The 15,437-nt window shown below is 39.3% G+C and overlaps 1 protein-coding gene across 4 annotated transcripts; it reads left to right on the top strand.

The window, feature by feature from the left end:
- The first annotated feature begins 1,227 nt into the window (after nucleotides 1–1,227).
- On the top strand, nucleotides 1,228–5,008 carry LOC141348947 (uncharacterized). Of its 4 annotated transcripts, none has more exons than XM_073870849.1 (2): nucleotides 1,228–1,576; nucleotides 1,860–5,008. In XM_073870849.1, the coding sequence occupies exon 2, from the start codon at nucleotides 3,065–3,067 to the stop codon at nucleotides 5,006–5,008; it is 1,944 nt and encodes a 647-aa protein (XP_073726950.1). In that variant the 5' UTR covers nucleotides 1,228–1,576; nucleotides 1,860–3,064. The 4 variants fall into 4 exon arrangements, with proteins under 4 accessions (XP_073726950.1, XP_073726948.1, XP_073726947.1 ...); XM_073870847.1 differs by having other exon boundaries at nucleotides 1,822–5,008; XM_073870846.1 differs by having other exon boundaries at nucleotides 1,817–5,008.
- Nucleotides 5,009–15,437: the final 10,429 nt, after the last annotated feature.

Raw genomic sequence — 15,437 nt, 5'->3', positions numbered from 1 at the left:
ATTTCACTGTCAAGAATAACCATAGACCTAGTTTTACATTATACATTGTTTTACAATAGCTTATGCATTTCCTATTAGGTAGTTAGTCAAACCTATTTTCTCTGACCCGACTATACCCTTCCAGCAAGAGAAGTATGTGTATACGTGTCTGAGGCTACTGTACACTTCCTGTCTAAAAAAGAAAAGGAAAAAGGTTGCCTGTAATAATACATATCTGTCTCTCCCCATTTAATTTGCTCCAGGCTTCAGGAGGAGATCACACTGAAAGAGGATGCAGAGAATAATTTGGCCGCATTCAGAGCAGTAAGACTCCCGAAACAGGCGTTTCCGGTCTTTTCTAAAAATAGCTGTACCCCTGCTACATTCATCAGTATGTTAAAGCAGTGGTTCTCAAACTTTTTCCGTGTGCAGCCCCCCTTGTGTACAGTGCATTCCTTCGCGGCCCCCCAAAGAAATTTATGACAAAAACTTATCTAAAATGTAACATTTTAATTAAACAAAACATATTAAGTTATACAAAGTAGTGCTGTTGGTTAGAAGCCTTATTTTTTTAGGTTTAATTATACAAAATTCATGATAAATGAATGTATTTTATAAAATGTCATAAAACTGGGGCCCCCCTGGCACCATCTCGCAGCCCCCAGTTTGAGAACCACTGTGTTAAAGCACTCCTTACTGACACTAAACTAGATCGGTTTCTTTAGCTTATATTATACTTAACATTAATGATTCATTTGAAGCTTTTTAACAGTTCTGGTGACAAACACAGAGAATTGTTTTCATAGAAAGACCAAACAACAAATTTTGTAGTAATTTAAAGCCAAATGGGACATTTAAAAAAATAAATTGTAGTCTTTGTATAGTGGAATTTAAATATCATAAAGGCTCACAATTATTAACAATATAAGCAAATTTAAAGACTACATTTACTGTTCGTCTTAATACTTTTATTGATTATACTCATAAGACCCAAGCTTTGGTTTGGCTTGCATTTTAGATTTTTTTTCCAGCTATTTGGGGTTGGGAAAAACCAATAAATCTAATAACCAAATACTTTTCTTTGAACATGAAGCAGTGTAATTGTGTACAACAGTTACACAGAATTAAAGGCGGGGTGCATGATCTCTGAAAGCCAATGTCGAAATTTGAAATCACCTAAACCAACACACCCCTACCCCAATAGAATGTGGACCTTCTTTTGATAGACCCGTGTAACCCCAGTTACAAAAGTTATAAAAATATAATTATTTTATTTGTTGAATCTCTAAATGTAGTTATTTTATGGTCAAAGTTTCAGCCAATAAGAAGAAAGTTTAATGATGTGTTCGACCAATGATATGTGTGAATGGTGTTTGGCTCACTGCTTACTTCCGGGTTTCTCTCACGCACGTGAGAGATCGCTGGTTAGTCTGCACGTGAGTCAGATAGAGAGCAGGTGTACATAGAGAACTCTGGAGAAATCGGGGGTATAAATTGCTTTAATGCTGAGTTTTACTCAATATTGATAGAAATAGAGATAAAACTTCTTCAGAGAAACTGTTGAAACAATTTGAAACGGACTTTATCATTGGTTTTGGTGAGTTAAAGTTTGTAAATTCATTACATTTAATGTGTTTAAATGTATATAAGTTAAATATGCAATGTGAATGAGTTTATTTAATTTTCTTTATGGTTTAAGAGTGAATGTGAAGCTTATATGCTTTATAGGTGATGCAATGTAATGTTATTTTGATAAAGTTGACCTCTATGTAAACATTAATGCATTTTATGAAGACTTTGGAAACTAATGATGCTTTTGTGGCCTTGTGTATTCAAGGTCAGGTTTTTTTTTTTTTGTTGTTGTTGTGTTTGTTTTGAAGTTTATATGATTGTTGCCTACGGACGTCTCCATCCTGCGCTGTGAATGCTGCGTATGAGGTGCTGTTTTGCACACGAGGCTAAGTTGCTACGGTAACGGTCGAACTTTCTGGAATCGTTTTCAATTCTTCCGATAGTGGGCGGAGTTGGGACTGGCGAGCCACGAGGAGTTTTCATCGAGTCTTAAATGCGTGATATTTAACCCTTTTATTGCCAAACGGACAGTAGGCAAGTGAAACACACACAGTTACATTTTTTCCCTATTTTTCTTGTGGAGTAATTTCATCTAAAAGGAAAGACTGAGATACAAAACAATCCATTTATGTGAAAAGGATCATAAAGACTGATAAAAAGAAGATCTAAAGATTTACTGTTTTGTTAAAGACTGATTAACTGTTCTGGTAAAGACTGATTTACTGATTTAATTGAGCTTACATATAATGTGATTTACATTTTGAATGTGCATGGGAGTTACAGTGAATTTATTGTTTTGTTTTGGGTTATATGTTCAATTTCAAGTCTAAGGTTTTGAAATACATCTGGAAAGGGAATTAATCATTATAAGCACATTGATAAGTGTTAATGTGAATTGATTTAATTGTGCATTAAGCACTTTATTTCATTTTTTTTTCTTTATTACTGTGATTTGGGTTATTTAAAATTCACAGAGTAAATGAATGTAAACAGAAAAGTAAATTAAGAAAGGGAAACATAAAAGTAAGAAGAAAATAGTGTATATGGTGATACATTTGTAACACTGAAAGAGAAAACACTTACCTTAAGTTGTCCTGTAAGATCCTGGAACTGAGGTGATCTGAAAAAGAGAGAAGAGGAATTTTGTTATTCTTTTCTTTGAACAATATTGCAACAAACCAATTATTCTGTTTATTTTTGTTTGTTTGTTATTTTTATATTTTTTTGTGTAATGGAATTTGGATACAATACTAAAATCTGAAAATATAATACATTTATCTATCTTCAGTTGAACTTAAGTGTGTGAGTGATTCATTGTTGTTGGAAGCTCCTGGGCTCAGTAGTCGAATCTGATCTTCTGAAAGAGCTGGTCCATAGCTCAGACCTGTTGTGTCTGTAGGAACTAGAAGACGGGTTACAAAAACTTGGCGAGAGCCAGCCAGGAGCCTTTGGATGCTTATCAACAACAGTGACATCTCTGAAACTAGTGTTTTGTAGTGCAGTGATCACCATTATGGATATTGTGAAAAGAGAAAACGTGAATGTTAACAATGCCGTCCTGGTGAGTGGTATAACATTGTCAGAAAGTGATGATGATTTAGAGCAGTGGCTATTGCGTTATGGTAGCATAAAACGTACCTTGCTCATAGATAGCCCAACTTCTGAGTTTCATCGACATGCTATCATTGAGTTCCAATACAGCTCAGCTATGGACGAGCTGCAAACCTTGTTGCCTTTACGAATCGTCGGTGCTTCTAAAGCAGACGTCACTTTCAATGTGCAAGCCTTGAGCAGTGTGGATCCACAAGTGGCTGGAAGTGATGTCACTAAAGAGTGTATGGATGAACTTCAAGAAATTGCCAAAGCTAGTGGGAGATCTTTTCATGATGTGATTCAAGAGTTAAGAAAGCTAGGTAGCGCTTGTAATGAACCATCATCTAGACCAAGTGAAAGTAATGTGCACCGTATTGTGGCAGATTCTCAACCTCATAGGTCATTACCACAAATCCAACAAGCAGTCGAACGTACTGCAACTACACCATTGATTGATAGGGCCTCTGTGTCCAGTGTTGAACAAAGTAAATATCAAAACCTGACCAAGACCAATGACCAAGCGGGTGCTGTGCCAGTGCATACTACCCTGCCAGTTGATGTAATGGGTCCACCTGGTATTCAGCGTGTAGTAGTTGAACATATTGTGCGGGCTACTGATGCTGTTTCCAATCAGTACGTTCCAATGCGTTTGAGGTCATTTTCAGGAAAAAGTCCTCGACCAGCTAACGAACCTGACTTTGAAACCTGGAGAGCGAGTGTTGATTTTTTACTTGATGACCCATCCATTTCTGACTTGTCTCGCACTCGAAAAATACTAGACAGCCTTTTGCCGCCAGCAGCAGATGTTGTGAAACATATCGGGTCTCATGCGTCTCCGTTGATGTATCTAGGACTTTTAGAGTCCGTTTATGGGTCAGTTGAAGACGGTGATGAGCTCCTTGCGAGGTATATGACTCTGTTGCAAAACCAAGGTGAAAAGCCCTCTAGTTACCTGCATAGACTGCAAGTCATGCTGAGCGCAACAGTGCGGAGAGGAGGTATTTCAGAGGCTGAGCGTAACCACTACTTACTGCGACAATTCTGTCGTGGGTGTTGGGACAGCAATTTACTAGTAAGTTTGAATCTCGAAAAAAGAAAGAACGAACCGCCTTCCTTTGCTGAGTTGGTAGTGGCTGTTAGGACCGAGGAGGACAAGCAAGCCTCAAAAGAGGAACGCATGCGAAGCCATTTGGGAATGACAAAACCTGGCTTACACTCATTTAAGTCACGTGCTACAGTGCACCAGCTGTCGTCTAATGCTACTGAGGTAGGCGCTGGAGCAGCTGCTGATGTTGATCCGGTGAAAAAGCAAATATCGGAAATACATGCTCAGTTAGTGCCTTTGAAGTCTCGAGTCCATAAGCAGGGTCAAACTGATTCTCAGGAAACAGCAGGGATTTCTATGCTAAGAGAAGAAATAAATGAGTTGCGAGCACAGGTAAAAGCTATAGGCTCAGCTATGACTAAAAAGAACACTCACCTTGACTCAGATGTTTCAGAACTTGCAGACCTAAGGAAGCAGGTTGCTGAGCTAAAAGCTCAATTAGCTGTAACTGGACCACAGAAAAATCAAACCCAAAAGCTGTTAGGTTCACATGGAAACTTTGAAAAGCCACAGCCTAAGCAGACTGAGTTAAACAAACGTGGACAGTCTAACTTGAGTGATGTAGTCTCGGCTCGACCCCGTCCGGGGTACTGCTTTAATTGTGGTGAGGATGGGCACATAGTTGCTCATTGTAAAAATGATCCAAACCCTCTTGAAGTGGATAGAAAGCGTCGTTTGCTGAGGGAGAAACAAGCTCATTGGGATTCACAGAATCATGTTGTGCCTCAGCAGTTAAACTCCAAACCGACTCTGTACTAGGGCATACAGAGATCGGAAGCCAACTTGAGTGCCCTAATCAGTTCAGAAAAACTTTTGACTTTCGATCTAAGGACAAGATATCAGGGAGGTTACCAAAAGGGTTAATTGGGACAAAGTGCACTGCTCAGTTGTGCATTGAGGGAACAGAAGTGAATTGTTTACTAGACACCGGTTCTCAGGTAACCACAATTCCATTGTCCTTCCACAATGCACACTTATCTGATTTCCCTGTGAAGCCTTTAGATGCCTTGTTAGAGGTTGAAGGGGCCAACGGGCAGTCGGTACCCTATTTAGGGTATGTGGAACTTACCTTAACCTTTCCTAAGGAGTTTCTAGGGGTCACAGCAAATATTGACACACTAGCTTTAGTGGTTCCAGACTTGAAGGGAGTGCAGCAGATATTGATAGGTACCAATTCCTTAGATGCATTGTATGATGTGCATGCCCAGGGAGACCTTGAGCTCAACCCAGCTTTCAATGGGTATCGAGCTGTGCTTAAGATTTTGAGTGCTAGGCATAAGCAGAGGTGTGCTGAAGTCCTGGGGCATGTGACTTTAAGAGGGGACAACCCTGAGATTGTACCTGCAGGTCGTACTGTAGTCTTTGATGGGGTTGTTCAACTGAACCATTGTCTGATTGAAGATTTAGCTGTCATTGACTCTACTGAAATGTCCAACTTACCGGGTGGGTTAGTTGTAGCCAGTAGTTTGCATGCTTTACCTGGCAAACGCTCCTTTAGTGTGCCACTGTTGGTAAAGAATGAAACTCAAGTTGACATCAATATATATCCTAAGACTGTGCTAGCTAATGTTTGCTCAGTTCAGAAAGTGACAGACATTTCTCAGAGAAGTGACTTCTCGCAAGCTCAAGAGCAATCAAATGAACCACAAATAAACATTGACTTTGGTGATTCACCCTTGCCGACGGAATGGAAGTGTCGAATAACCGCTTTGCTGAATACGATGCCTGAGGTTTTCGCTTTACATGACATGGATTATGGCCATACAGACAGAGTTAAGCATCATATTAAGCTTAGCAATGAGACTCCTTTTAAGCAGCGACCCAGACCCATACATCCACAAGATGTTAGTGCAGTTAGGAAACACTTACAGGAGTTGTTAGACGCTGGAATAATTAGGGAATCTGAATCACCCTTTGCATCTCCCATTGTAGTGGTGAGAAAGAAAGATAACTCGGTTCGTCTTTGTATTGACTTCAGAAAGTTGAATGCGCAGACCATTAAGGATGCCTATGCTCTTCCAAATCTTGAGGAGGCATTTTCGGTACTCACAGGCTCCAAGTGGTTCTCTGTTTTAGATCTGAAGTCAGGATACTATCAGATAGAGATGAATGAGCAGGATAAAGCCAAGACAGCATTTGTATGCCCAATCGGATTTTGGGAATTTAACCGGATGCCACAGGGCATAACGAATGCCCCAAGTACTTTTCAGCGGCTCATGGAGCGCTGTATGGGTAGCCTAAACAGGAGCGAGGTCTTGGTATTCATTGATGACTTAATTGTGTTTTCAGACACTCTTGAAGAACATGAACGCCGTCTGATAAAAGTGCTAAACCGGTTGAAGGAGTACGGGCTAAAACTTTCTCCCGAAAAGTGTAGTTTCTTTCAAACATCCGTACGTTACCTGGGTCATATTGTGTCTCAACATGGTGTTAGTACAGATCCAAGCAAAATAGAAGCCGTAAAGACCTGGCCAAAACCGCAGACTCTAAAAGAGTTAAAATCCTTTTTAGGATTTGCCGGGTATTACCGTAGGTTTGTGAAGGACTTCTCAAAAATTGTTAGACCCCTGAATGATCTCACGGCTGGATATCCTCCGGTTCGGAAAAATGCTAAGTGTAGAGAAGTAAAGCAAACTTACCTGAACCCCAGAGATCCATTGGGGGAAAGATGGACTAACGAATGCCAAAGAGCATTTGACACAATTGTGGACAAACTCACGACTGCTCCTATTCTGGGTTATGCTGATCCCAGACTCCCTTACCTGTTACACACCGATGCCAGTACCATTGGGCTCGGTGCTGCTCTGTATCAAGAGCAGGAGGGGCAGCTGAGGGTCATTGCATATGCCAGTCGGGGGTTGACTCGAAGTGAAGCTAGATACCCAGCCCATAAGCTGGAGTTTTTAGCATTGAAGTGGGCGGTTACCTCCAAATTTAGTGATTATTTGTACGGGAGTGAATTCACTGTGGTAACGGATAGTAATCCGCTAACGTATATTCTGACTTCGGCAAAGCTTGACGCCGCAAGCTATCGATGGCTCTCCAGCTTGTCGACGTACAATTTCAAAATTCAGTATCGAGCAGGAACTCAAAATATGGACGCAGACGGATTGTCTCGACGTCCTAACGGTCCCCTTAGGGATGATGTAGAGTCCCAGAAAGAACAAGAACGCATAAAGCAGTTCACGCTGAATCATTTGGGTGGTGAACAAGGGCCGCAAGTCATATTGCCAGAGGTAGTGAAAGCCATCTGTGAGAGGCACCAGATTCAGACTTCTCCAGTGGTTTTAGCTGAGTCTCTAGGTGTGAGTGCAAATTCTTTACCCCAAGCTTTTCTAGATGAGTGTGATCATGGCTTACCAGCTATTCCTACCTTGTCAGAGGATGACTTGGCATGTAGACAAAGAGCCGACTCTGAAATAAGGGAGATAATTGATCTGCTAGAAGCAAACAAAAGACCGCCCAGCATGAAAAATGTTTCAATGGAAATGGCTTTGTGGTTTCGTGAGTGGAGTAAATTTGAGATCAGACGTGGCTTATTGTACCGAAAGCGTATAGATCAAGGAAGGGTGCGAAGGCAACTCGCATTACCTAAAGATTTGAGAGAGTTAGTACTTACCTCTTTACATGATGATATGGGTCACCTAGGGGTTGAGAGGACTCTTGACCTTCTTAGGGCCCGGTTTTATTGGCCCCGAATGGCCAGTGCTGTAGAAAAGAAGATAAGTACTTGTGAACGTTGTGTCAGGCGGAAGGCTCCGGTACAGAAAGCCGCCCCCTTGGTGAACATACAGACCAGCCGTCCATTAGAGTTGCTTTGTATGGACTTTCTATCCGTGGAGCCCGACAGCAGCAATACGAAAGACATTCTAGTAATTACTGATCACTTTACGAAATACGCGGTTGCAATTCCAACACGTAACCAGAAGGCTCAGACGGTAGCTAAGTGCCTTTGGGAACATTTTTTGGTTCATTATGGTTTCCCCGAGAAGCTACATAGCGACCAAGGGCCGGACTTTGAGTCGCGCCTTATACAAGAATTGTGTAAGATTGCAGGGATTCGTAAAGTAAGGACGACACCATACCACCCTAGGGGAAACCCAGTAGAGCGGTTTAATAGGACTCTATTGCAAATGTTGGGTACCCTAGAAAACAAACAGAAAGCTCATTGGAAAGAGTATGTCAAGCCAATGGTGCATGCATATAATTGCACAAGAAATGATGTCACTGGCTACTCACCATACGAGTTAATGTTTGGAAGGCAGCCACGGTTGCCACTTGACATAGCCTTTGGAATCTTGAAAGATGAACCACAGCAATCTCACTCACATTATGTGACCTCTCTAAAGCAAAGACTAGAGGAAAGTTATAAGTTGGCAGTGGAAAACAGTAAAAAGGTGGCTGAACGGAATAAAAAGAGGTTTGACAAAAATGTGGTGAATTCTGTTCTGGAAGTGGGAGATAGAGTTTTGGTAAAAAATGTCAGGTTAAGGGGGAAACACAAACTGGCAGACAAGTGGGAAACAGATATTTATGTTGTGTTGAGTAAAGTACGAGACATACCTGTGTATACTGTTTGCCCTGAAGGAAAAAATGGACCTGTCCGTACCCTGCACCGAGATCTGCTCTTACCTTGTGGGTTTTTGCCCCAAGTTGAAGCAACTGAGACAGCTTCACACAAGGTACGACACAGACGCAGAACCAGAGCTCAGTCTGGTGTGGAAAATGATAATGAAGCAGAATGTTCTAATGATGGGGAGAATTCTGAGAGTGAACATTCTTATTGTGTCATGCCTAGAAAATCACTAGACTTGGTTTCTCACCTTGTCTCTAATGAAAATTCTTCCCAGCAGATAGACAGCCAGTTGATTGTACCAAGCACAATTGAGGTTGATGTAGCGGATGCTGCCCAACCAAATACAGATTACCTAGAAAGAGAGGTACAAGAAGTTACTGAAAAACAAAAACAACTATGTGATAAAGCAAATGAGAACTTACCTGTAAGAAGTGTTGAAGATGAGCCTGGAGAAGGTAGAATAGAAAATCCTGTAGCAGTGTCATGGGAGGAAGAATGTGATAACTCCGAGTTAATTGACCAGTCTGAGATACTGGAAAGTGTAGACCTGAATCCAGCTAAGGACTCAGATCTTGATCAGAGCAAAGGAAATAGTCCTACTTGTAAAGCCGTACCTGATGACATGGTGTCAAGAAAAGGAAATTCACAGGAGGAGGGTGTTAGACATTCCACAAGAGTGACCAAACCCCCAAAGAAATTTCATTATCCTCAATTAGGGAATCCCTTGATTTCAGTAGTTCAGTCCTTATTACAAGGCCTAAGTACTGCATTTGCTCAAGCAGAGAATAATTCTGACATTATTCAGAACCAGTGTGTTATGGAACCTGGGGATCCTTTGGCAGCAGTGACAATGCAGCCACATGCATGCACGAGGACGTGCATGAGAACAAGGGGGGAGGGTGTAACCCCAGTTACAAAAGTTATAAAAATATAATTATTTTATTTGTTGAATCTCTAAATGTAGTTATTTTATGGTCAAAGTTTCAGCCAATAAGAAGAAAGTTTAATGTTGTGTTCGACCAATGATATGTGTGAATGGTGTTTGGCGCACTGCTTACTTCCGGGTTTCTCTCACGCACGTGAGAGATCGCTGGTTAGTCTGCACGTGAGTCAGATAGAGAGCAGATGTAGATTGAGAACTCTGGAGAAATCGGGGGTATAAATTGCTTTAATGCTGAGTTTTACTCAATATTGATAGAAATAGAGATAAAACTTCTTCAGAGAAACTGTTGAAACAATTTGAAACGGACTTTATCATTGGTTTTGGTGAGTTAAAGTTTGTAAATTCATTACATTTAATGTGTTTAAATGTATATAAGTTAAATATGCAATGTGAATGAGTTTATTTAATTTTCTTTATGGTTTAAGAGTGAATGTGAAGCTTATATGCTTTATAGGTGATGCAATGTAATGTTATTTTGATAAAGTTGACCTCTATGTAAACATTAATGCATTTTATGAAGACTTTGGAAACTAATGATGCTTTTGTGGCCTTGTGTATTCAAGGTCAGGTTTTTTTTTTTTTGTTGTTGTTGTGTTTGTTTTGAAGTTTATATGATTGTTGCCTACGGACGTCTCCATCCTGCGCTGTGAATGCTGCGTATGAGGTGCTGTTTTGCACACGAGGCTAAGTTGCTACGGTAACGGTCGAACTTTCTGGAATCGTTTTCAATTCTTCCGATAGTGGGCGGAGTTGGGACTGGCGAGCCACGAGGAGTTTTCATCGAGTCTTAAATGCGTGATATTTAACCCTTTTATTGCCAAACGGACAGTAGGCAAGTGAAACACACACAGTTACATTTTTTCCCTATTTTTCTTGTGGAGTAATTTCATCTAAAAGGAAAGACTGAGATACAAAACAATCCATTTATGTGAAAAGGATCATAAAGACTGATAAAAAGAAGATCTAAAGATTTACTGTTTTGTTAAAGACTGATTAACTGTTCTGGTAAAGACTGATTTACTGATTTAATTGAGCTTACATATAATGTGATTTACATTTTGAATGTGCATGGGAGTTACAGTGAATTTATTGTTTTGTTTTGGGTTATATGTTCAATTTCAAGTCTAAGGTTTTGAAATACATCTGGAAAGGGAATTAATCATTATAAGCACATTGATAAGTGTTAATGTGAATTAATTTAATTGTGCATTAAGCACTTTATTTCATTTTTTTTCCTTTATTACTGTGATTTGGGTTATTTAAAATTCACAGAGTAAATGAATGTAAACAGAAAAGTAAATTAAGAAAGGGAAACATAAAAGTAAGAAGAAAATAGTGTATATGGTGATACATTTGTAACACTGAAAAGAGAAAACACTTACCTTAAGTTGTCCTGTAAGATCCTGGAACTGAGGTGATCTGAAAAAGAGAGAAGAGGAATTTTGTTATTCTTTTCTTTGAACAATATTGCAACAAACCAATTATTCTGTTTATTTTTGGTTGTTTGTTATTTTTATATTTTTTGTGTAATGGAATTTGGATACAATACTAAAATCTGAGAATATAATACATTTATCTATCTTCAGTTGAACTTAAGTGTGTGAGTGATTCATTGTTGTTGGAAGCTCCTGGGCTCAGTAGTCGAATCTGATCTTCTGAAAGAGCTGGTCCATAGCTCAGACCTGTTGTGTCTGTAGGAACTAGAAGAAGGGTTACACCCGCCCCACAAATACGCAACCAAGGCAACCATGTCAGTTAGTAGACACGCCCATTACTGCTGATTGGCTACAAGTGTGTAACGGTCCCAAGTGTTTTAAAAAAAAATCATGCACCCCACCTTTAAGTATTATGGTGCAAACCAAAAAAATTGGTTTGCACCGAAAAAAAATTGTGTGAGCATATAAGTGAACACCCCTGACCACTCGATGAGTTTCACGTCTTTGAAAATGAAAGTTTAATGCATTTTAGGGATTGTTCCTGTGCACCTATAAAGCCATTATAAAGATGTGAGGTGATACAAGAAACAACCGAAAATTCTCGGGCTAGCATCATATGTCCAAATATCAGTCAAAACCATTCTATTTCATCATAAACAATCTAAAAACAGGGCTTTAAGTGTAAAATACCGAACTTGTCCTTTAAAGTTTAAAGGATTGGGATGCCTATGCAGGCCTATTCTACTATAAGCTTTGGTAAGAAAGACATCTGTCAGTTTGTGAAAAGGTTGATGTGTTTACTTAAAGTGGCCACAAGGAGGAGTCTTTGCTAGACAATCTGCACAAACCGTGACTGTATTTCTCTGTACTGAAGGGGATATATCATGAAAATCTTACTTTAAGTGCCATAATCAGGTCCCCAAGAACAACCCAGTAATTTCTTTTGGTGAACCGTTTTTCTGCAAGCATGTGAAAAATTAGGTAATCTGCACTATTCAACCACAGCACTGCTATTTAGCGCAGAAATAGAGAGAGAAAATAACACATTGAATTTTGATTTCAACAAACCACCATTACGGTGATCAGTGTTTGCATGTCCCCTATAAATTATTGTTTAAAATAAATTAAATACCAATTGTAATTTACTGAATATTCTCTCATAATTTACTCATGCCATCCCAAATTATTTAAGTTTGTTAGTTCAGTTAAACACAGATATTTTTCATCTTAAAGCTCACATAACACACGCTGTTTCTGCATTTCTGATGTTAATTTGGAGTACCTATACATCCTTAATATCTCAGAAGAGTCTTTAGTTTAATCAGATTTATAAAAGAAAGATTAGTTTTACCAAATCTTTCCAATGACGTACGAAAAAATGAAGAAGGAGGAGTAACACAGGAGGAGCGAGTACGAGTCATGCAACACTATACAACACTGTTTAACTGATTCACTACATGTTCGTGTCATTTATATAATATGCACGCACCTATTTCCAACATAAGACAGAAGTCTTACTTACCGCATGCAACTCATGACCCGGTTGGGACTTTCAATGAAATCCAGCGCATCAAACACACACGCAAACCCTGCTGCTACCCTGGATAATAAACTATATCCATTGTTTTCATAATGCTGACTTTCTTCTCCTTACATCCAAAAACACACTTCTTCATTCATGTCATTGTTGAGTCTTGATATTAAACAAAGCTGTCGCGTGATGTGATGTTTGTAAGTTCTAGCGTCTCCCGCTGATTGACAGGTGGGCGGGGTTTTCCGGGGGACGTGCCCATAATAATAAGCGATACGTATAGAAACCCCTGAAACGTCAGCTGAAGCCGTCATCGAAAAAACTTTCCGAAACTTGTACGAACCCTGGCAAAGTGAATTCGGCACAGAAATACTCTGTAACACGCCCAACTGCTTTTTTGGCACTTTGCCTATGTTTAACACGAGGAAACAACTCTATAACTGTGTTAATAAGTCAGAATGCATGAAATACCATTGAACCACCCCTTTAAAGGTGCACTGTGTAACTTTTAGGAGGATCTATTGACAGAAATATATACTATATTTTCATTGGTTTATAAAAGCCTTACATAATAAACTGTTATGTTTTTATTACCTTAGAATCAGCCGGTTTTATTACATACACAGCGGGTCCCCTTACATGAAAATTCGCCATTTTGCACTGCTACAGAGCGTGTTTTGTCACTACGTTGTCTTTTTTCCTACGATTACATGTTTTTCTGTGGCATCTACTGTAACTTCTCTATGCGTTTTGATGTCACCACTAGATGCGGTTAAAATGTACCCAAAGCACCTATAAATGCGGAGACGTCCTCTTCTTAAATGGGAACAACTTGGTGAAGCTCCAAAAAGCACATACATCCATGCTTAAAGTAATCCAAATGAGCCCTATACAAGAAGAAAACATGTATTTAATTGAGGGAGAGGAATCATTTACACCTGGGATGGCACGAGGGTTAGCACTAATGTAGTTCAGTGTAATTTTGGGTCATCGTCAAGAAAGCAGTCATCGTCAAGAGCACTGAGACACGTAATGGAGAAGTACGATGTCCATACAGTATACATTTCTTTTCTTAATATCAGTGATGACATCTCAGAGAACTCTACTGATAAGATGTCCTCAACACACTGCGATTCACGTATCTCTAAACAGTGAATCTAGTTTGTGTAATCTAATATCGTACCTTTTTGTGTAATAGTCTAGTGTAGTAGAATAAAAACATTCTGAAGTCAATTTCACTGCAACAGTGCTGAAGTGATTTTATGTAATGGACCTCAGCAATGAGCATCTCCACAGTGCCATATCAAATGCGCGTGCACTTTAGATTCAAGTAGATTTGATTGGCTGTCATTGTTTTTTGTTCATCAGTTGGAAAAAAATGCTCAGGAAGCCATCCCAATAATATCATTAATTGTATCTTTATCGTTATAGTTGTGGTGTGAACTCCGCACAAATGATTTTTAAAACTATATTTTTATATAGTTATCGTTATAATGTGAATGGCCCTTAACTTGTCTCTGCAAAACACATAAACTTCACATAAACATAGACTTTATTAGACAATATTTTTTTTGAACTAATGAAGACTACCAAAAATGCCAAGTCTTTATTTTTACATATTTATGAGCACATCATCAATAGACTCAACTATAGACCTCAATTTTGCAAAAGATGGTTACTTTGGTGAAAGATTTAAAGGTTCTGTAGAATAGAAACTGCATTTTCCTAGGCATATTTAAATAATAAAGTGGCGTGCACACCAAAGCTTTTACGCCGGCGGCCGTATGTTTTCAATTGTTTTCAATGGAAACACAACTTTTTCCTAGCTGAAAGCCGCCACTCAGCGTTTTTTCCACACTCAGAGTGCTAAAAGTAAAAAAATATACTTTGATGAGCTGAGCTTTTCACTCAAAGTTGAATATTTTTCAACTCCAGCGCTCTGCAGTTTTTCCTTTCAGTGCGGAAAAAAATGCTAACTACTGGCTTTTTTGAAAAACGCAGAGCTTCCATTGGAAACAATTGAAAACATACACCGGCCGCGAGCGTAAAAGCTTTCGTGTGCACGCCCCCTAAGAGTTCTGTAAGTTACATTTTGATGACATATCGTGAGCCTCACACATGATTGTTTTCTCGAATTTCAACATAACACCCACTGTTGCATTACAGTCCAGATGTAGGCCTACACCCCAATATTAATTAACTAAATTAATTACAATGTTATTACTGTGCTAAAACGAATTACGTTTTGACTGCTGAGTTAGCACAATATGCTAGTTAATGCTATATGCTAACGTTTAGGCTGAAGTTCTATTGACGTTATAGTTGTAATCTCCATACAATTGTTTATACATCAAAATCGGTATCTTTGTCTGATACAGGCTCAACCATATAATGTCTATTGCTTTAAGAGCTACTGACGGACATGAAACAGCCAATCAGAGCAGGGCTCAACATTATTATTCATGAACATTCCAAATAGAATAGAGGGTATGCGCGTGACGTCACCTTTCGGTGTAAGTTACTGCGGTTACGCCCACTGAGTGGCAAAAGACAGAGCGGCAGCAATTGAGTACAGTGTGAAATCAGCGAAAACACGGGGAAAAAAAACGTCTTAATGGGAAAAAGCTGTTGTGCGATAGACTGTACTAACAGATTAACAAGAATTCTGAGCTATCGTTTTACAGACTGCAAAAAACACAGAA

Source organism: Misgurnus anguillicaudatus, chromosome 8 (assembly GCF_027580225.2).
Source record: "Misgurnus anguillicaudatus chromosome 8, ASM2758022v2, whole genome shotgun sequence".
Taxonomy (NCBI): Eukaryota; Metazoa; Chordata; class Actinopteri; order Cypriniformes; family Cobitidae; genus Misgurnus; species Misgurnus anguillicaudatus.
Note: the sequence above shows the minus strand (reverse complement) of the source record. Positions and strands in the feature narration are given on the sequence as shown.